At 45.2% G+C, this 22,285-nt stretch overlaps 1 protein-coding gene across 3 annotated transcripts; it reads right to left on the reverse strand.

Moving 5' to 3' along the window:
- Positions 1-305: 305 nt before the first annotated feature.
- On the reverse strand, positions 306-21,258 carry smoc2 (SPARC related modular calcium binding 2). Of its 3 annotated transcripts, none has more exons than XM_018686447.2 (13): positions 20,544-21,258; positions 15,180-15,342; positions 12,903-13,009; positions 12,609-12,708; positions 11,765-11,809; positions 9,515-9,595; positions 8,192-8,266; positions 6,406-6,592; positions 5,405-5,487; positions 1,490-1,589; positions 1,154-1,401; positions 1,024-1,061; positions 306-841 (listed from the first exon to the last, which is right to left on the reverse strand). In XM_018686447.2, exons 1-13 carry the CDS (start codon positions 20,616-20,618, stop codon positions 818-820), a joined length of 1,326 nt encoding a protein of 441 aa, XP_018541963.1. In that variant the 5' UTR covers positions 20,619-21,258; the 3' UTR covers positions 306-817. The 3 variants fall into 3 exon arrangements, with proteins under 3 accessions (XP_018541963.1, XP_018541966.1, XP_018541965.1); XM_018686450.2 differs by having other exon boundaries at positions 9,515-9,562; positions 11,774-11,809; positions 20,544-21,257; XM_018686449.2 differs by having other exon boundaries at positions 9,515-9,562; positions 20,544-21,255.
- Positions 21,259-22,285: the final 1,027 nt, after the last annotated feature.

Here is a 22,285-nt window from a genome sequence, read left to right on the forward strand (position 1 = left end):
TCGTGGGAAATCTGTGACGAGAACAGAAATAAGTACCATCCGTTTTTCCAATTCTAAAATGTTGCCTCAGGGGAAACTGGCACGCTGTCTGAAAATGGGATGATACACGACCTTTGCTATGTATGACTAACGCTTGGCTCCTAAAGACTGTGTCAACAAGGTGTTTTATTAAAGACACAGCGAGAAAACACAAAACGGCAAAGAGATTACAAGATTTATACGACGAGAAGGAAAACATAGAAGGCTAATTGGATTAGAGAGAAACAAAAGGAATTCACAGAGTTAATTAAGACTGACAGAGCACAGAATGTATAAAAGAGTTCTTTATTTCTAATAAACATGAATACATGTGAACATGTAGGACGTTTTTATGATGTACGTTTAAAACATTCTTTCAAACTGCTGTACAAAGCACAGGAACAGATGCTATAGGTCAGTACATGAGAGATGGGATGGTCTAAATTATTGTAGCCACGTAGCAAGTATCCACTTTAACATCATCAATGAGAAGAAAAGTACAAAGGGGGAAGGGGCACAAAATGTAACATCAAACATTAAAACTTGTACAACTCTGAAAAGTATACTTTTTAGACACACAAAGGACACATACATTGTATGTGTTAAATAATTTTGTTTGTCAGGACATAAAAAGCTAACTACATCATTCACAGATTCAGCAGTCTGTTTAAATACCTTATTTCTACAAAGTGAATTTACATTTTTTTTTAAAGTACAAAGTGCAAATACTATGGTTTCCATTATTGCCGATTGGTGAGGGCAGGTTCTCCATGCGGGAGGGGAAATCTCAGCTGCTGGCTTAGCCTTGCTTCTTCGAGGGATTCTGAGGAAGAGGAAGTCAAAGTGACATCAGCCTGACACATGCCGCCGTTTGTTTAATGACTGTAAATACCAGACTCAGTCAAAACTAACAGAGCTAAAACAATATTTCAGCTAGGCTGCAGCTGCGCCACCGATGTCTCCTACAGCCATTTCATCCATCAGCATGGAGGGTGGTTTACTTACTAGTTTACTGGAAGATAAGCCTTCTCCTGGTTTGGCCCCTGTGAGACAAATTAAACTATATTATGAGGAACACTGCAGGTAAAATGTCTTAACTGGTCCTAGATGTGTGGATGTGTGTTCTCTGACTCACCCTCTTCTTTGGTCACCCCGAGGCAGCCCATCAGCTCCTGCAGAGAGAGCGCCTTGTCGTTGCTGATGTCGCAGTACTCCACGAACTTCTTCACGCACTTCTTCGGCTTGGACTTCTTGCGCAGGAAACGTTTGAAAGGTTTGATCTCCTTCTTTCCGATGTCCCCGCTGGAGTTTTTGTCCAGCTGGCTGAAATACCAGTGGACCACCCGCTCCTCCAGGGTGTGGCTGGGGTCGGGCTCGGCCATCCTAAGCACCAGATATCAATTCATTTCATTTAAAATAACTCACGTCACTGGAGTTCAATCAATCGCTATCAGATGAACACATGTCATACCTTCCGGCAGATGCTGGATCTGTGACGGCGTGCACCATGTCTGTCGACAGCGCATCAAGAACACTTGTCAGGAACTCCGTTTTCTTTGCCCCGGGACAGCCTGGAAAATAAACCACAGATACCTGCGTGAGCCAGCAAACACACAAAAATGATCCTCCACCAGTCCACAGCATCACAACATGTGTTGTAAAGTGGAATGCTGCCGTCATAGGTGGCCTAATAAATGTTTGGGGAGGGACGTCATGTAACAGGCGGCGTAGTTTTAACGTGAGCAGCACATAGAGACGGCAGAGGAGAAAATAAACCCAAACAAGACTCTCACAGTCGTCTTTTACTACCACTCATAGAGTGTCAGACCTCCCCTCATCTGGAGGAGGAAGAGGGTACCTGCCAATCATCCCGGAGGCCCCGGAGTGGTTTTGACAGCTGGAGGCACAGAAGATGTTACTGAATGTCGTATGTATGGACAAGAGGCTCCATTCAGCAACCTGAGATTCACCTGAGACATCAAGGAGACTTAACACAGCTCTGACAGACACAGTGTTACTTAGGATTGTGTCTGAGGGGTGTCTGATTTGAAGGTATGCATGCAGAGATTGACAGACGACAGCTGATCTTCGATGTGTGGTGGGATTACTATTTGAAACGTCGGCCAGAGAAGAGACTGACATAATAAGCCCATAAAACTATAAGGTAAAGTCTATCATTAAGCAGCCAACTAAAACCAACAGAGAAGCCTTATTACACACAGAATGACGGGAAAAAAATTAAAATGAGGGACAACTGGAGTGGAATGACCCTAATAATAGTAATTGTGTGTTAGGCCGTAGAGTTTTAAGAGTGAGGACGCCAAGGTTGTTCTGGAAGAGCTGAGGGCTATGGAGGCCGGAGAGATTCCTGGATTCCTCTCCCGGCTCTCCCCTGCTTTCTCACAGTCCGACTTCCCTCTGCTATTCTGCCTGTGGAGGAGAAGAAATTCTCTGCAGTTTGCTGCTCTTTTTATGGCCCAGGCCTGCGGGGCCAGATTCTCTTGTGCTGGAGATAATAGCATGCTTTGCTGCTCTCTAACAGGTGGCGTCCGGCATCGGCGTAAACACCCAGCACCCAGCCTCCAACTCCACCTTTCCCAAGCAGCACAGGACTTTAGCAACTTGCACCGAGCCGAGGACTCAAACACTCACATGTCCAAACTGTTCCACAGGCTCTTTTACACGCTGAACAGACTTGCACTTAAGTTTTAGTGGGCCCTCCCTGGACCTAGCCCAGTAAAATATCTGACCCACCTGTGAATGACCAAACTGGTGCCTTGCTGAGCCTCTTGTGGTAAATTAGTCTAGACAGTCACACAATTGCACCCTCAGAAGGCAAAGTGTTTTTATCTGGCTTCTGACTGAAGAGAGATTTGTGGGATGGCAGTTGGACTTGTTTGAGGCTTAGTGTTTTTCATGGAGAGCACACGTCCTCTCCGTAATGCTGCAGGAATCTGTCTGCAGCTCATTCAAATGGGAAGCCATCAGGTAAGGCTGCAGTCCTTTCCTCTTGGCAGCGAAAGGTTTTCTTGTGGGGGCGGGACAGATCAGCTTCTGTCTGTCTGGACACTGTTTCACTGAGGGGCAGGACACAAATGTTACTGCTGTCATTCAAAGGAAACTGAGTCTGGACATTTTCCGTTCGGCTCAAGGCTGCAGCAGCAAACGTCTGCTGTCTTATTCCATAATGATTATAATTGTGTAATGCCCAAGTCTGACAGATACAGGATGGAATCAAGTTGAGAAAGCCTCAAACGATTACATTTCTTCTTGTTGAAACTCTGACATCTGCACCACTATTCATACGGCTCCATGCATGTGCTGCCCTTCAGAGAGTTGGTGCATGTTTGCATGTGTGTGCCTGTGTGTTACTGTCAATAAGAGGCAGTGTTTTCCTACGGAGCCACATGGGGCAGAGCCCTGTCAGCACTCACAGCCGCAGCTCTGAAATGCCTGCCCCAACGCTATCCCGTGATCCCGCTCTGGGGAGAAAGCTAGCCAAATACTCCGCTTTCCTCTCCTGCCGCTTTCAGAGCAAGTTGCTCCTTTCTTGCATCTCGCCCCATAAACCTCTCAACACCAGCGCTTCAACAGCAAATAGGCTGCAGCAGCGTGAAGGCAACGTTTATAATTATCCCTGCTTCGTACAGTAACAGGGTTTACAGCCGTTGATGCAATTGCTCGTAAAGAAAACAAGTTGCTGTGTTTTTTGACTGTGTCTCAGCATATTTTATGACGGGAGACCAAGCTGATACGGTGCAGGTTTCTTTGACAGGTTTAGAATGAAGTCTGTGTTCTTGTGTGAACATTAGTGTTGGGTGATTGCATGGCTGAATAAGCATATTGTTTTCTGTCCCACCACACGGTGTTTAAAAAGGTGTTTGGTTGGGCTTGAGGTCTTTGTCATGGGATCGTTGTAGTTTCCACTCCATCAGCACCACACACTTTCTGCTGACAGACACTGTAATTTCTCCCACTCAATATATTAGCAATAATATACACCTCCAGTGCCACTGGAAGGCAAAGATGAGTAACATTTCTGTGACTGTCTATCTCCCTGTTTTATACACACGATACAAGAGTCCTGGCTGCAGAGACAGAGTGCTGCTCCGCTGCTAAATGCAGCACCTGCGAGCAGAGAGCACAGCTCTGGCCCGGCAAACTGTTACATAAACAGTTATGGATGGGACGGGAACAGTGGCAGCTCTGTTCATATGCTGCTGGATTATTAACGTGTTTACCAAACCACCAAAAAAGTGCAAATTTGCCAAGCACCGTTCAGCTTTAAACTGTGATTTGGTTGTATAACTCTGCTTTGCACTGGTTTTATGACAAGTCATGCAATTATTGATATAATCAAATATAATGATTTCTATCATCTAGTATTTATAAATGCAATGAAAACAAAGCTGAATGCGCACAATCCACTGCACTGTACAACTGTGTCTGTGCAAAACTATGGTGAGCAGAAAAGGTCAAAGTTGAATCTGGAAGCAGCTCAGTTTGGGAAAGCAATTATCTTCATTTTCACATTACAATAGATGCTGTAGACAGCTGCATTAAAAGGTGTTATATGTAAGTTTCTGCTGTCGCTACATAGCCAACGTTAGCATTAACAGCTGTTTACTTACCAGACTAGAAACGTCATTCTTTTACTCACCAAGAGCTGTCTCCTGCTTCTACTTCTCTCACTTCTTTTCTAGCATGCTAACCAGCTAGACCGCGGCCTTGTCCCGTCTCATGATATCACTTGGTGGATAGCTCTTGGTGAGCAAACAGCTGGTAAAATAGACCTGTTCAAAACTGGTTTAATCATTTAAGTTTTTCTGGCTTTCCGTGTCGACACTGACTGACCCATTCAACCACCCTGACCTCCTCCTTTGTTCCCTGAATGTAAACAAACGTTGTTTTGGGGTTTTTGCTGAATTTAAAGTGACAAATCCTCACAAGTCTCACCTGTAACTAAACCCACCCCCAACCTCCCCTGCCGCCCTCAATTTACTTATCTACACTGTCGTCAGTTTTTCTATCACTACCTGTCTCTGGCATCCTATTATCCGTTATCTCTACCTCTCCTCCCTGCTGTTTCTCCTCCATCTATCCTCCATCTCCTGTGTCAGTTGAAGATTAATCCTCCCCTCCCCGATCCGTCTCTGTCTCCTGGCTTATTGACCAGTGAGGGGCAGTATCTGGCAATCCTCAACTCTTTATCAAGCATTTCCTTGACCAACAGTGCTAATGATGTCAACAAACACACACACACACACGCACGCACTGTTATCACAACCTTGGAAGCGCGGCAGCAGTTCGAGGCCAACTGCTGAAGAACTTCACCATGTGGTCTCAACAGAGAGGAAAAACAGAGACTGAGTCTTTGGAGACTTACCTTGGAGATGTCTGCTTCTGTAATGGTCTTTAGGCTTGGTTGGGTGGGCCCTGGCGTTGCCGTCACACTTTGGCTGTTCATACCTGTGACAGAGAGAGAGAAAATACCAATTAATTCAAAGTGAAATGGATTGAAAGGAATTGTTTATAATAGTAAAACTATCCTCGCTGTAAAATCAGAGAGGAATCCCATGTTTTCCAATTACCCCCGTATGGTTAAATCTCAGGGATTCAAATAATTGTTTTGTGGCAAACCAGGGGCTGTGAAACACATCCAAAAAGAGGGGAAGGATTTGGGGCTGCTATGAGGACAGAAAGGGGGAGGGACGGTGAGAAAGAGAGAGATAGAGGGAGAGAGGCAGACAGAGAGCGTGGGACACAAGGAAGCTTTCACGGCCTCCCTTGGAGAGCTGGTGGAGTCCCGATTGCTGCTGTGCGACTGGGCCAAAAGCTGGCCTGAGACAAGGAGAGAGACGGGGGAAAATCCACGCTTCCATATGTGTGCTAATGTGCTGTCTGGCACTCTGCCTGGAGCCTTGTTAATCTGATACCCAGCCTCGCTGCTCAATAAGAGTGCACCAGTGCCCCGCTCTGCCAGTCTGACTGACCCCTGACCTGCCGCTTACCAGACCAGTGAGTCACTCCGTCTCATCGGCAGTGGAGATGTCTGTCTGCGGGCTTATGGCTTATATCACACTCTGTTTTTGAGTCTCGAACACAGAAGCTTCTTTCTGTTGTTGGAGAGTTGCTTTATTTCTAACACTTTCTCCTAAATAGAGAATCTTCTGTAAAGTTTGCCTGATTACAGACCTGAGGAAAGATAATGTTCGGCACGGTTCAAAGACAAACAAAGGGTGTGAAACTTTAGGGTGGCTTATCTGCTTTGTTTAGCAACTGTCTGGTTTGTTTGCCACAAAGAACTGAGCAATAAATTCCAAGAATCTTTGTAAATTAGGGTGAAAGTACAACACATAAGCTGTGTATAGGTGAACTCTCTCCCACCTGGTGGAGGTCCCAGGTATGGGCCGTCCGGTGTCCACCAGCACACACCAGCAGTAGCCGGTGGAGGGGTGACACTGGACTGGCTTGTACAGTCCTCCTTGGGCACAGTCTGGAACGAACACAGCATCGTTCTTATGCTGCCGCGCCTCTTCCTGGGCAGACTGCTGCTCCTGGTCACATGAGGAGGCTGGAGAGAGAGAGAGGGGTCAGAGGGGTCAGAGGTTATACAGGAATCAGCGGAGGCACAAGTGGATTGATCACACACACACACACACACACACACACCGCCTGGAAAGACAGCGTTCACTTAGGTGGTCTAGGTTGTGTGACTCGGCAAATACCAGACATACAGACACAGACAGATGGACAAACACAAATGTGGACGAGGAGCTGTTGGAGTCAGTCCGAACACATCCTGGACTCATACAACATGCAGTATGTATGAATTAATTTCTATTTAAAAGCAAGATGAATACAGCTGCTCTCTCATTACACTCTAACCACTGCTGTGAAATCCCAGAGGAGGAGGAGGCAGACAAAGGGGAGGAGGATGAGTGCTTGGAGACAGTGTGTGTAGACTGCTATATCAGCCCCCCGTGGCACTGTTTACGGACATTAACGGCTAATGACTACGTACAGCTCCCTATGCCCCAAGTTAAGTAAATATTTGGACACTCAACTGCCCTCTGTGGATGTGTGTGACAGACAGACAGACAAAAGCAGAGCAGTGGTCATTCGGGCCTTTGCCTTCACACACCTACACACAGTGACACACTACTGCTGTGTGCTGTAAAGTACCAGGGATCTGTATGTTTACACGTTCAAAATTCCCCAGGGGAAAAACGCAGCGCTTCTTTCATCCGGACGTACAGAGAAAGCAGCGGTCTCGATAGGAGGATGATGGGGTTTTGCAGAGCCTCAGCAGGATCTAATCAGACGTTTTTTTTTCCCTGTGCAGCAGCCTCCGTCTCTGCAGTGCAGCTCTCCAACAGAGATTTGGGTATTAAACTCGGGGGTGGAAGTAGAGCTCTTCTGGCCATGAGGGCTTTCATCACCAATCTCTCCCTCTCTTCGCTGCTCGCCTCAAGGCTCGGAAGCTACTGCGGGATTATGGATATCCCTTTTCTTTGTTTATTTTCATTAGAGATCTTTACCCACACAAAAGAGACCAAATGAAATGCCTCCCCGCTTTCTCAACCGACTCTCTCCGCTCCAGTTCCTCCGTATGGGCTCTCTTTGTTGGGGAGGGTGTTTTTTTTTTTCACCCCAATACCCCAAAGAGCACATGGTAATCAAAACCATCAATGCTGCATTTCTCAGGCTTTTTTTATTGGTTGTAAATTATGATAATTGGATTCACACACAAATGCGCATATGCACTCAGGGTTCTCATCTCCAGGCTGGCCTCGAAATTTATGCAAAAAGCAACATATTTCCCCAAAGACCAAAGAGGCAACTTATCTGTACAACACAAATGTGCATGTGTGCAGCAGGAGAGCAGAGCGGACCAGCCAAAAGAATAGGAGATCCTGTGTTTGTGCCATGTGCTGATAATTACAGATACGCTGCAACGCGAAGAACCACAGAGAAGCAGATCCTCAAAGCCTGACGCACTCCAACACCAAGATGTATTGGTTTCACAACCCACCATCTGTCCTTAAAAGACAGGAACAGCCTCAAACCATGATTGCTCACACAAGTAGGAAAAACACAGAGCGTGCTTTCAGTTGAGGTTTCCAAACACCCGATCGCCATCATTAAAGAAAAAGTGGTCTTTGAAACTCACATGGTGCTCTGGTTCTATTGTTCTGTCGGCTGCGAACCTGCTCCGTCCACAGAGTGGGGTACTGGGAAATGATGTCTGAAAGAAATCATCAAGACAGCTTTATTAGCTTCAATTGAAAACACACTCGTTTATCATCTGAGCCAAACCTGGTGGTTCCAAAAATCACAGACTGTAAAATGCACATCAAGGTTATCGACTCTCAAACTGCTGGAGTGGATGTGGACAGTAAATTGCATATGACAGCTGTGACCAGATATATAGCAGCAGAAAGAGAGGTGGGCAAACTAGGGCTGCGAGTTTCCTCCTGTCTTATCAAATAATCACAGTAAAATGAAATCATAAAACACTACCTCTTTGAAAATATAAAAAGAGTCATAAAAGTGCTCAAAAGCTAAATGTGATAGCCTCCCCCTCACAGTGACAGATAATCTTTACAGGACTAGAAATGTAGGAAGTTGTTTTTGCAGCCATTCGGAGTCAGGAAGGAAATGAGTGTAGCATTACGACAATACAGAAATACTCTGTTAACAGCATTACAGCGAAGCACACTTTAACTATCAAAGGTAGATACATTCAGCAGGCAGATTTAGCCCTTTCAGAGGATTAGGATCTTATCACACCTGTAATTATTATTAATGAATTATCATGGAAATAGCCTGTTAATGCTGCAGCTGCTACTTTATATGGAGTTGGTTATTTCTGTCTGTGATAACGCATCAGATTTTAAACATGATGATATATTTTGTCTGAAACATTTTAACATGTAATATAACCAGTGACCAGAGCTGTCAGATACATTTACAGGAGTAAGACGTACATTTAGTATTTTCCTCAAAGGTTTTGTGGAGTAGAAGACATAAGAAATAAAACGTTATATTGATCATGTTAACACTCAGGCTCTTTGTTGCTAACTTACTTGATTTGGTATGACCAGTAGCTTATGGCTAGCTAGCTAATATTAGATAGATACTGAGTAACATAACAACTTTACTAAATATCCTGTAATTGATGCTATTCAATAAAAATATCAGTCTCGCTTCAAAATAAAAAGTATGGGGAAAAAATGAGCAAAAATACATTTCATACTGAAATTATTTTCCTTTATTTTGCATCAAATCTTCAATTTAAACTTGTTTTATTAACACATTTTCCCCCAGTGACTATTTTTTGAACACGGCTGTAGCTGCCTCATGTGCAGGCTCCTCTTCCCTTTTAAGGTCATTTTTGGTGCCTTGCTTTTCGAGTCAGTCGGCGGCGTCTCAGTAAACACAGGCGCAGTATCAAACTTTTTTTTTACTCACAGTGCGAGGGATAAGAACTCACCTTCGTCATCTGCAGGAGGCTGTGGATCCACCACTAGGCCAGTCTCATCTGCATTTAGAATGGAGAATATTTGCAAGGAGACTACAATTACGAGAGTAAGCTAGAATAGAGAAACTTAACTGTGTCAGATTTGCACATTGCCCGGCCAAGGAGGATAGAAGGAGAGTTAGAGAGGTGTGTGTGTGTGTGTTGAAAACTGAAAGAGGTGAAAACTAGAAGTATAGTGGTCATATATTCCCATGGCTTCACTTCATGCAACAAGGGAGATCATTATGCTATGGAGGACAGATTGAGGTCAGTTATAATGAATGAGGAAAGGATGAGGACCAGTTGTCCCTGATGTTCTTCTCCATCCTTCCATCACCTGCATTTGAGTTTAGAGAGCTGTGTGAAGGTGGGAGAGACACAAGGGGTGAGGAATGCAGCAGCCAAGTCTGAAGACGAACCAATTAACAGTGGGAGAATCGAGCTCAGTGTTTGTTCGCTCTCTGTTTGTTTGTATGATTTGCGGTAGGAGGGAGACAGGGACTGAGGTTTTGAGCTGCTTAGGGTGAAACCACGGCCGTAGGTGTGGTAAACCTCAGTGTGGGTCACTCATTCTGCTCAAAGTAAAGCTCTGTTAATGCATGAGTCAGGCCATCTGTAATGGGTGGCTCCACAAACACAGATTAAGCTTAAACCTCTTTTCTTTAACAATGAATTCTCCATTGCAAAAAATCAGGATTTTACATTTAATGCAAGTTTGTTAGCCAGCCATTCATCTTCTCAAGCATGCTTAGTGGATAAAAATACATACAGTCAGCGTGTGACTGACTGAGGCAGACATGTTATTACTTTGCTCACTTAACGGATGGAAATGCCATTTCAAAATGGTGTATTTATGATTTGGATTTACGATAAACCACTAATGACCTATCTTTACTTTGTGGCCTTTTACATGACTGTAACACCTCTTTTAGCATCTGCCAGGAAACCCCCGCGCTATTTGTGGTCATACAGCATTAGTTTTACTGCTGTTTGTCAGTCGTCGGCTGCATATGACTCCAGCATGTGAATGAATTTGTCAAGTCGAGCACCAGAATTGTGTTCACAGTAAAGCATTTAACGTTTAACTTTAACAATATCCTGATAATAAAAGTGCAGCGATGGCTGCTGTGGAATGCTTAGGTACTGATGGGCTTCATCTGAATCAAAATATTGATGCAATCACTGCTATTTTCAGTGCCAGCACACCACAAATCTACAGTTTATTCTGCTTTTCACCACCCTGTTTATCCAACCAGTTCAGATTGAACCACAACCCCTCGCGCAACCCCTCCACCTCCTTTCCGTCCTCATTCCCTCTCCCACCATCCCGCCTTCTCTCTCAAATTCTGCATTCCCACTTGATCTATGTGTAATGACTTGGCCGCGTTCAGACAGACACTATACCCAAGACTGTTTACAGAGAGAGAGGCGCAGACGTAAATGTCACACTGACAGGAATAACTCATGTGACAAACACAAGTGGATGAATACACACTTTCTCTCTCTCTCTCAAACACATGCACACATACACACATACACAATCACATAAGGAATCAATCTGAATCAACACAAATTACACTTTTTTTTCTCTCTCTGAGAATCAAATCACATCAGTAAAACAAACATCTCTTAAAAGATGAGAGAAAGATATACAGTATCTGTAGCTGGAGGGAAACTTAGTGGTTCTATATCTGGAAGAAGGAGGCTGTTGATGAGAGACAGAGTGAAAGCAGGGTGGAGGATAAAGTGTGAACATTTCCTTGTATCTTATGACACTGTTGCTGAAAAAGAACCAAGATGAAAACATAACGTCAGAGAAGAGCTTCTGATAATGTGTTCCTCCTTTCTGGCTGCTCCCTGGACGTTTGGCTGCCTGGTAAAGACAACAGGCGGTTATAGGCGCTGTAGCTGCTGGCGGTGGACATTAAAGCTCACCGCAGCCTCTCTCCTTCGACTTGTTACTCAGTAACAGACTGCTTTTATATCAGCCTTCAGGCTGCGTGCACTCTCTCAGATTGACAAAATATTAGAGAGACAAGCCTTAACAGGCGACCCGCACCGCACATCTCCGACACAGATGCAGGCAAACAGACAGAGACACAAACGAACACATACACACATGTACATGCACGCTTAGGTAGGTACTCACCTGCACATGGACAAACATGAAAGCACACATGCACATATAAAGGAGAATAAATTTCCCTTGAATTAAAGTCTCACCTGCTTTACCTGGCTCTCTCGTGGTAGCTCTCTCTTGTTTTGATCCTGAAAAGCGACAGGTTCAAATGAATTAACATTTCAACACCACGTTTTTTGTGCGACATAAAAAAAAAAAAAAAAACGATTACAAATCTTTGGCCTTATTCAGTGGCACAAGAACAAACAGCCAGCAGATGTGAGTGCACAGTGAACCACAGTGGAAAACTCTTCTCTGCCTTTTCATTTTACAAAGTCATTAATTTAGTGGCTCTGATCACTAACACACAGCATGTCAATGGAGATGTATTTTATTAACTTTTGAAACATCATGCACACAGCTATAATTAAAATACAGCTGTCACTTATAACCACTGCTGCTACCACCTCTGCCTCTGGAACTTTCTCACTAGTGAGACAGCAGCAACTTCCAAGGCAGCCCCACAGAGACTCACAGTGAGGACATGTGGCATTGGTTATTTGATTGTTTGGCAGTCGCCATCCTCCAAGAGCACTTACATTCCTCACAGTTTAATTTTGTTGCTCAACTCTGCAGCAAGGATTTTATACTGGGCTTATTTACACCGCAGCCCCATGCCTTGAGCAACGCTCAGTCCTCGGGTGGCCCACAAACCCTGTGGCCATCAGTCCAGTCGCTGACCACTTTCCCACAGGACTGTAGATTACACCCCCCCCCACAAACAAGGAATGTCATGCTCTCCAGTGTTGAATTCGATTTATCATCATTGCTTCATAAAATTACAGAAACCGCATTTTCAATGTCAAACACTGGGATTATTACAAAATGAACTGCACATACAGCGTTTCCCATTTCTTTTGACAAAGTTGCTGCGGGGGTTTCACCCACCTTGGCATCGAGGTTTTTTATTGGCCACTGCTGAGCCGCTGATGGGTCGGCCATTGGGTGTGACACACCAGCAGTATCCAGTGTAGCTGTGGCACTGAACCTGTAATTAAAACAGCATGTAAACACAAAGTCAGTACAAACTGAACCAGGAAAGGCCTCTTTAAGAATGAAAAGAGAAGGAGCACAGTTACAAACTCATTAACAATAAAATCCATTCAGAAGAAGAGGAGTCTTTTGTGTAGTGTTGTGCGTCATATTTAAAACAAGTATCACTCATGTTGTGTTTTCTGTTACCTCGCTGTATGTACCATCAGGGTTGCACACGGGCACAAAGACCTGCGGGAAAAGCTTCTTGGCCTGCTGCTCTGTGTACTTCTTCTCTGCTACACATCTGGATGTATCTGAGGAGCACCACAAATCACCAGAATCACTACACATCACAGAGACCCATGATTCAACCACACAGCTCAACTATTTTCTTATGCTGCACAACTATGAAACCGACATACTTAAAAAGTCAACAGAAGATCTTGAATCTCACAGATGATGAAGAATGAAAGAAAAATGCAGGGAGAGAGGAGAGAGAGACGAAGGGGAAACAATTCAAGACATTTCGGAAGCGGCAGATACTTGTGTGGCTGGGAATAGAACCAACACCCCCGGCCTTATTAGGAGCACGTCAGGCAAGCCTGCACAGTGCCTGGTGGTAAAGCCATTACTGAGCGAAGCAGCTCGTGCTGCTCCTGTAGAACATTCCAGTCACCCAAGAAAAGGGCTGATGCACAGGGAAAACCTGACCCTTCTTTAATGTCTCTGAGTCTGTCTCACTCTCCTCCTAAACCTCGACCGTCTCCTCAGTTCAGCCCGAGCCGTTCTCTAAGTATTTGTTGATATAAATGAGGGTCAGCAACGTTTCACCTATGAGCACCTCATGTCTTTTCACATCCCTCTGTCAGAGCGATGGCTCATCCCGTCATTCCGCAGCTGCTTCATCTCACCTGGCCAACAGCACCAGCTGTGCAAACTCTAAGGGAAAAGTTGGGCAGCGATGGGTTTGATGGTAACTTGATGTGACACATTAGCTGCCACGCAGTGCTCGTCTGGCTGGCAGGTTCAAATCAAATTAAAACAATGACTCATGCTAAGTTTAAAAACGTTCACCAGTTTGGTCAGGAGGCTGCATGTCGCTGGCATGTCTTTCAGTAGACTGTCCATTAGACACATGCAGGGGAATGTGCACTGGTTTCTCTCAGTCTGGGGTGTGTGTAGTGTGTGTGTGTGTGTGTGTGTGTCTGTGTCACTGTCACTGGAGAGGAGAGGGGGGGAAAGACGCTGGATATTCCGGATGGGGGAAAACAGCGAATTGAGGAGCTCTAAAGTTAGCTCCAGTGGAAAAACCCAAAACCATCGTCCTTCTCCAGGGGGCTCCGACCAAAAAGCTGACTGGAAAAAATGACAGGACACTTGAATCATCTGAGCGCAGTGATAGAAAACAAATGTGGTGCCAGTCTCACCATCCTTAAACACAATCCCATCTCTGTGCTTTTAGGCCAGATCAGCCCTCTGGTTTATTTCGGGTGCTGACACTGCTGCTGCTGCTGTGTCTTTCACCCCGGCCGTCCAGAAGCAGAGGGGGGTCCGAACCCTTATACACCCCGAGTTATTGACGCATACAATACGACTTTCATGGACTCTCGTCCCTTTCAGCCTCCTAGCTGGAATCCTCTATTCTGTGTCCCGGCGCTGTCCGCCACATCCAGATGTCCGCTTAAAGGCGTTGCCATAGAGACGCAGCGCGGGGATAAAATCGCGGAATGCTTTTCCATCATATGAGACTTCTCTCTGAGCAAACCCTTTTGCTCACGCTCCCTGCATTAGTGATCTAATATTGTAATATGTAAGAATGGAGCATTGTCCCCGGTCTGTAGAGCAATGAACTAGCAGTATAGAGTTAGTGAGAGGGGCGGGGTGAGAGGGTTCAGGGCTGCAGCATTGGGGTGTATGGGTTATTCCTTCCTACGACAACTAACAATGAGGGAGTCTGTGAGCTGCCTGACCTCACTGGGTCTCCTTCCCCTTTTGCTTTTCAGCTCCACTCCTCCATCGCTCACATATGTACAGCTTTACATCTAGTACGATGAAAATGAGACCATTAATTCTTGTCAAGATATTTCATTGAAATGCCCTCGCCTCTGCATCATAATTTGATTTTCACCGAGCTGAGGTCATTTCACATCAGTGAGGAAGTAGTCGGTCCCGTGAGGCTGTTACACCGAGGCATGAAATCCGTAAGAAAACAAAAATTATTTCCGCTGCAAACAAAACAAGTGGAGTATTTTGACAAATTAACGTTCATTTCATCCATCAGTGCAAATGGTGTGAAATTATGAACCCAGCGAGGCAGCAGCAACCCTCCCACCAATCCTCTCTCAGTGTGTCAACCCCACTCGTCCTCCCAGCACTCAAAGAATCAATTATGCTGAAATGAATTTAACCCACAAGTTTCTACTGTGACCCTCTCTGCACATTTGAGAGCGTCAGGCGGCACTGAAGCGTGACTCATGACCTGACCTTTGCATGGCCCTCGGATGACCTCCAGCTGGGGGTCGCGGCACTTGGCTCGGAGGAACTCGCAGCGAGATGTGAAGGTCCTGCCGTCGGAGGCGCACAGGGGTTTGCGAGGAGCTCCGCTGCATTCCATGTTGCACTCCTTATCCTGGTCCACCCGCAGGAACTGCATAGGTGGGAAAGTAGGAGATAAGCAGAGAAAACATTTGCTAAATGAGCCATTTGTGGGAATCAGTCAGCTCTGCACCAAAACATTTTAATCCCCACAACAGGTGTGATTCTGTAAATCCTGGAGACTAAGGGTTGGAGCTCGTGTAAGGGCAAATATGTTTTATAAACACAGACTACTGCACCAAACACAGGTGTCCATTGCTGAAGCCTTACACACTGTTAATTCTGTTTTAAATCTTTTATCAGGGGTTCATAAGCACATCGCAAAAACAAAGATGAGGCAGTGTCACTACAAGCCTGTCAGGATGCAGCCATGATTTGTCTTTGTTTGAAGGGCTGGAGAAGACTTGACTGACGCTTCATCTTTTCTTTGTCTGTGCCAACACCTGCACAGGCATTCACCTGGAATCCCTTCTGAGGATGTTTTACTCAGCCATGAAAAGAGAAACAAGGATGGAGACTCCTGGCTGAACGCATCGGATCACCTGTGTCAATGCCACCATTGTATCTTCTGCCGTGGTATGAAACCTCCTCGCCAGGCCACACAATGAGGCAGTGGCGGTGGTGTGTGTGTGTGTGTGTGTGTGTGTGTGTGTGTGTGTGGGAGGGGGTGGCAACAAGCTGTGACTGCTACAATGAATGAAAAAGCAGTGAATGATAGAGTCAGGGAGCTTTGTTCTGCTACAGTGTGAGAGTTGGGTTTACATAAAGTTTGCATGATTCATTCAGTTTGATGGAATAAATAATTCTTTACCCGTGCTTATGCAGGTGCTGTTTTCAGTTGGTCATATCCAAAAATAAATACCTCTCTAAACTCTTTTTGTTTTCTCTCAGAATGAAAATATTTGCACATATGAAACGCTGCAATTTTTCATTCAGTTTTTCTTTGTTTTGTGACGTTTTTGTTCAGCTTCTCTGTCGACTACACACAAACAGACACAAACTTTCTCTCTTTCACTCTCACACACACACACACACACACACTTATTCTGCAGCACAAAGCAGGGAATCAAAGCCCTCACTTAAAGGTAAGCCATAAAAATCTGTTATCAAAAGAAAGGGCAAGGCAAGACCTCTATGAGGAGGGAGGGATGATCAGTAATAAAAAAATTTGTTGTGTCTGACATCCTACAAATGAAGTGAGAGATGAGGTTTGGTGGCAGCTCTGTGCATTCAGACGAGTAGAGCTTCAGGGCTACATGCACCTGGAAGAGGGTTGGCAGGGAAGGCAGCATCGCCCTGGGCCAAAGAGGGAGGGAGGGCAGCCCACTCTGTCAACCCTGCTCATAAATCTTCTCGGGGCGATCAGAGAGGAGAGGCCCGTTCAAACACATCGGAAGAGGAGCTGCGAGGGAGGGAACAGGAGTTTTTTGGATTGATTTTTTTTTCTTTCTGGGCTTTTTTTTTTGTTGTCTATCACATAATTTAGTAAAACACAAAAAGCATCCCGACACTGCAGAGCTGACTGCTGGCTTCATGAGAACAGCCTGTGTCCAAGTCTCAACACTCATCCCTCATCTTTCTGGACAGAAATATGTGGAGGAAATGTGGAAAGAGAGAAGCAACAAAGGTCTCCGTCTGGACGTGAAATGGACGCTGCAGCTCGTGGTCAGTGCTTCAACCCCCACGCCACCAGAGAACCCCAGATACTGGACATTTTTAGATCTTTGGACCATGAAAACCCAATCAATCAGAGAGGGAAAAATCCCTTCACATCCACAATAAAACCACAACCTGCCACGATGGGTCACACTGAGACATTACTTCACTTTAAGGGGTCACAAGCCAGAAAGGTTGAGCACCACTGGTTATGAAGTGGGATGATGTTCCATTTTATGTTTACTCTTTTCCACTGTAACTTCATCTGTGAAGAAGTCACCACTGTGCGGAGTATTACTGGGTTGGAGAGAGGTTGACTGGATGACTTTAATCCTTTTTGGTTTCAAACAGATGTCACACTGGCTCTCCTCATCTATCCTGTTACCACTAGAGCAACTGTTTGATATCAACAGTTTAAAGTGTAATCTTTACAGAACAATGTGGAAGGCTCTAGTTCTCTTTCCCTGTGGATGTCTCTGAGATTCTTGGATTGTTTGCATCATCACATCTAACTCACATTGGTACCCTCCCTCACCCTGTGTCACCCCTCCACATAAAGTCCAGCAGGCGTGACCGACTGGTCTGAGGATGGTTTCTGCAGAAGGCTGCAACCTCCCAAAGCCAGTAACTGCCCTGATAGTGGCTGAGTGAGTCCAGCCATGCTTGGTGGTGGACCGCCAGCCTTGCCACAGCCCACGCTGACCACCCCAGCGCTCACACTCTACACCGGCATTATCAGCGTCGGCCCTTGCCAGCCAGCAGACTGACAACTCAAACAGAGTCATTCTGCAGCCCAGCATCCTGCTAGATGTCCACTGCAAGTTTATGATAAAGCTCCAAGAACACAGCATGGAAAAACACAGTTAGCCATGAAATCAGCCACCCATGAAATCAACCACCCAGATTCACTATCAGACATCCAAGTGTTTATTTCACAGCCAAAGTTGGCCACACTGCAGCGGGAAAACAAATAAGATGTGAGAACCAGTGAGAGGAAGACGCGCCAGAGACTAATGGTGTGTTGAGGACCTCTTCCTCCTGTGTACTCCTAATGGTAGTTAGCTGTCTGCTACAGATCTGTGTGTGTTTGGCCTGTGGTGATGGATGGGCGAGGCCGAGGTAGAGCCCCGACACTCCCTGATGTCTCATTCCAGCCTCTCCAAGCCAGCACCGTCGTCATGCACAGCACGACGGCGGAGAGTGATGGATGGCCTTCAAATCAGCTACATGCAGCACAAGTTTCCACCCTTATTTATCATAAAAGAAGACTCAAACAAGACAGAACACATATTGTGACTCAAATCCATTTATTGCTCAAATCCTTTTCTTGTCTCCTTCCAGACAGCTGGCTCTCAGTTTCTGTTTTTCTTCCTCTTTGCTCGCTTTCCTTTCATGATATCTTTTTCTTTGCGTGATCTCTCTTGGAAGATGCTTTTTGCATCTGCTCAAATAATACAAGAGGTTGGCAAAGGAACAAGAGACAGGCGAGAGAGGGCGAGACGGACGGAGTGTAAGGGAAATTTTTTTTCCAAGGCCAACCAGCATACAAATCAAATCCTATTACCTCCCCCTGGCTCTGCAGCATTGTGGGATTGAATGGAGTACGGAGGAGGCGAGCCTCCAGCAGAGAGCACATTGTAGGCTGATAAGGGCCTTCTGGGCTGGGGGGCCCTCGCTTCTAGCGCCCCGAGAGGCCCCTCACACCACGGCCCCGCAGGGTCAATGGGGGCCCCAGCTGAGAGCCGTGGCAAATGTGTTAAATGGCCTTGGCGGGAGTTTCCTGCGTGGATGCGAGGATGCAAAGGGGATCATTAGTTTCCAGCATGGTGGAAAGGGAAGAAAGTGACAGCCTTTAACCAGGCTACTAACTCAATCAAAGGAAAAGGCATTTAATTGCTGTGAACGATGTTAAAGAAAAAGAGAGGTGGTGTGAAAGGCCATTGATGATCATGTGACATATTAAAAAAGTCTGGTCTTTGGGCAGGTGCACAATTTTATGAAAGCAAAGGGGGCAACTGAGCCCATATGTTGTACTAAATTTGCTTTGTACAGGTTTGAGAAAGAGGCAGCCAATGCTCTATGTCCCCTCATCTTTTCACACACTATTTCATCCTTCCATAAACCATGGAAAAAGTCTGCCTCGTGAATAACCTGGGCAAATATCCCATTTATTTAACTGCCTGTTTGACCTCAAATATGCACAAAATATGACATGGAGACATTTTCTTGAAACCAGCAATAACCTCTCTTGTGTCATTCAAACAATAAGCCATTAATCACTAGCAAAGTCCTGTGAAAGTGCAAGTCTAGTGCTCCATGTGCTTTTCTAATAAAGACTGGACTAAAGGTCTAATGAACCGCAGTGGGGAGGCGTGACACAGACACAGTTACCACTGAAACATGCTATGAAATCGAGAAGTTTCTCATTTTTAAAGTCAGATCCAGAGCATAGTGGACGCTGTGTCACACACACCCACAAACACGGCTGCATCAGTGTAACCTTTCCATAACCTGCTGGGTAACTATTACCACCCATGACATTTCAATAAAGAAACACTCACATTATCTGTACTCGTACTATCTGTGTGTATCATGGTGAAAATGAAGGGGGAGCATCTGCTCAGTGCAACACTTCCTCCCACATTCCACAACTCCATAGTGCCGTCAGGAGGAAAGGATCGCCGACCCTTCACCTGCGGGTTAACAACTCATGGCCATTTGTCTCCAATTGGATATTAAGGCATCTTCACCCCGGACCATAAATAACGGTACTGGAGGAGGCAGCTGTCACTTCAACCTCTAAATCAAGGGGGAAAGCCTCTGACAGTGCACATTCCGCTCTCTATCATTCCTCCTTCAGCACGGTACCTGCACTTGATCGTGGCCACAAAAAGATGTGTTTTCTCCTCAACTTGAGGAGAAGTGATGCACTATGCACTGCTTCAGTAAATACTGCCACATGCTGAGGTGCAGCAGACCTTCTGACACTGGCACCTCAGCCTCTAAAGAGCCACCGGTGTAAGAGCGAATGCGACTAAGAGGCAGACAAGCTGAGAAGCTGGCAGGCAGGTAAAGGCACTGAAAGCAAACCACAGTGCCAACTCCTCAGAGGCAAGCCAGCTCAGACACACTGTGCAGAAACCCTGACACACAGGGACAAGGAGTTCACAAGGTTTTTACAATGCAAACCTCTCTATCTGATGATATCTGGAGTTTAAATTCCATCTTAAATTGAGCCTGAATCGCTGCCATTTATGGAACATGTTCAAACTCCATCTAGAGAAAGATTACATCTAAAATCATATTATCAGCATGGGCCATAATGCAGTTAAAACTAGCTTAACATTTCTATGTATCTCTGTATTTATTCATGATTTTAAATAAATAAAAAGATACAAATAAAGGATGATGAACTAACAAGTTGGCTGAAAAAAGAGACTTGTTTCAGGGCTGTGTTTCTGTTATAAAACATGAATTTTGTGAGTGGGTGTTGAACTTTTACGCATGGAATGCACAAGCACACCGTTCATTTTAAAACCAATATTTACACATGGATACGTGTGAGACGTATTCAGGGAATTATGCGGCTCTTCCTACCGTGAGAGCGGAGAACTTCTGAGCGCGTCCAGCGCACAGCAGACAGAGGAAGACCAGTAGCGGAGAGACGCGCATCCTGACGCAGCGTGGCAATAAACTCTCCAAATTACGCACGGTCCAAAATTCAGTCTGAGTCGCCTGGACTTCACCAAAACACGCAAAAAATGTTTCTGGACGAGGTCGAAAAGGTTGAAAAATCCACAGTAGTCCCTGCGAAAAAACACCAGTGGTGGAGCGGGGGTTGCTGGTTTATTTCACTTCGTCTGCTTGGTTTCGTCTGCCAAACCGTTTGTGTAGACACTCTCCTTATTTCTGGCAGAGCGATAACCCCCCCGTGTCCCTGACCTTTTCCCCTCCCTCGGTGTCTCTTCTCCCTCTCTCTCTCTCTCTCCAGTTCGACTTCTTCTCTCCACACCCCCTCCCTCCACACTTGATTTTGTGGACTAGATCCCTTATCGGATGCAGGCAGTACCCCAGCCGCTGGGTAGGTAGGTGTAGGTTTAGAGGGACTCCGTCTGCTGCTGGTAGCTGAGGCAAACACGTCAGGTATTCTTCTCTTTCACTCTTTCCCCCCCTCTTTTCCGTCTCCTTCAAAACCACAACAAGAGCTCCCTTCTCAGAGCACCGTGTGGTGATGTTCGACTGGCAAACAGAGGATGGGATGAGACAGGCTGCTGTCTGCTGAGAGGGTCAGCCAGGAGAAGACACGCAGTCTGCGCTCACTTTCTCACACTGCTGGACAACCCCTACACACGCGCACACGCACCTGGATTTTCTGGATTCCCTCTCAGCCTAATTCTCTACAGACAAAGTCCTTCGAGTTCACACAATCAGAAGATATCTGGTATAAACTCTAAAAACTAAATAATTTTAAAATGCCCCCTTGATTTAAATAACATATTACACGCAGAGCAGTGGGAAAAACTCACCGGAGTAGTAACATTAAATAATTATGATCAACATTAAAGCCAGATGTGGAGGGACATGGTCGATTTACACACATACATCTCTTTACATACATAACTTTGACAAGTCTGCGGCCATCTGAGCCTTCTTTATTAACGCCCAGCAGCACCTTGCGACTATACCGCCACCTAACGGTATACACAAGTAGTTACAAGCCTACTCATCAGACATACTGAATAATAATCACTGTGGATTTTATAAGTAGCATCAGGCCCATTTTCATCTTTCTCTTCACTTTATATTCTCACAGCTGCACGACTTAATGTATAAAACGTGTATTATAGTTTGTTTATCAGCTTTATAATGAGTCTGTCCTTTTCTACTCATTCATGATCACTTATTTTTTTAAAGAAAGTTGCAGAAATATTTAAATAATATACTTTTAAAGGTAAACAATGATGTTTATTTATGATTCATCCCAAAATATGGGACATTTTGCTGCAGTCCCTGCTATGACCAATCAAAATGTCTGCTGAGAAAAAAGGTCTAATAATGTTTTTAGTTCCAACTGTTTTGACAAGTCAAAATGTGTATTTGGAGTGATATCCATACTCTGGTTAGCACTAATTTAAAAAGCGAAATAACATGTTATGTTCAAGATATTTGACAGGTAAGAAAGGAACAGCAGGTGATGCTCATCAAGCAAACACGTCAGTTAAATCCAAAATATGAAGAGGCCTACCTTCTTTTCTCGACACTGCAGGGCCGCCATTGTGTCGTTTCATGAGAAAAAATGTCATGTTCTTGATAAAGAACATCAGTAAAGATCCACTATT

Source organism: Lates calcarifer, linkage group LG16_LG22, assembly GCF_001640805.2.
Source record: "Lates calcarifer isolate ASB-BC8 linkage group LG16_LG22, TLL_Latcal_v3, whole genome shotgun sequence".
NCBI lineage: Eukaryota > Metazoa > Chordata > Actinopteri > Centropomidae > Lates > Lates calcarifer.

Coding starts and splice junctions, on each gene's coding strand:
- smoc2 (XM_018686447.2), bottom strand. CDS start 20,618: ATGCGCGTCTCTCCGCTACTGGTCTTCCTCTGTCTGCTGTGCGCTGGA. Junction 15,343..20,543: donor AGAAGTTCTCCGCTCTCACG/GTAGGAAGAGCC, acceptor CCACCTATGCAG/TTCCTGCGGGTGGACCAGGA. Junction 842..1,023: donor GCTTATCTTCCAGTAAACTA/GTAAGTAAACCA, acceptor CCTCTTCCTCAG/AATCCCTCGAAGAAGCAAGG.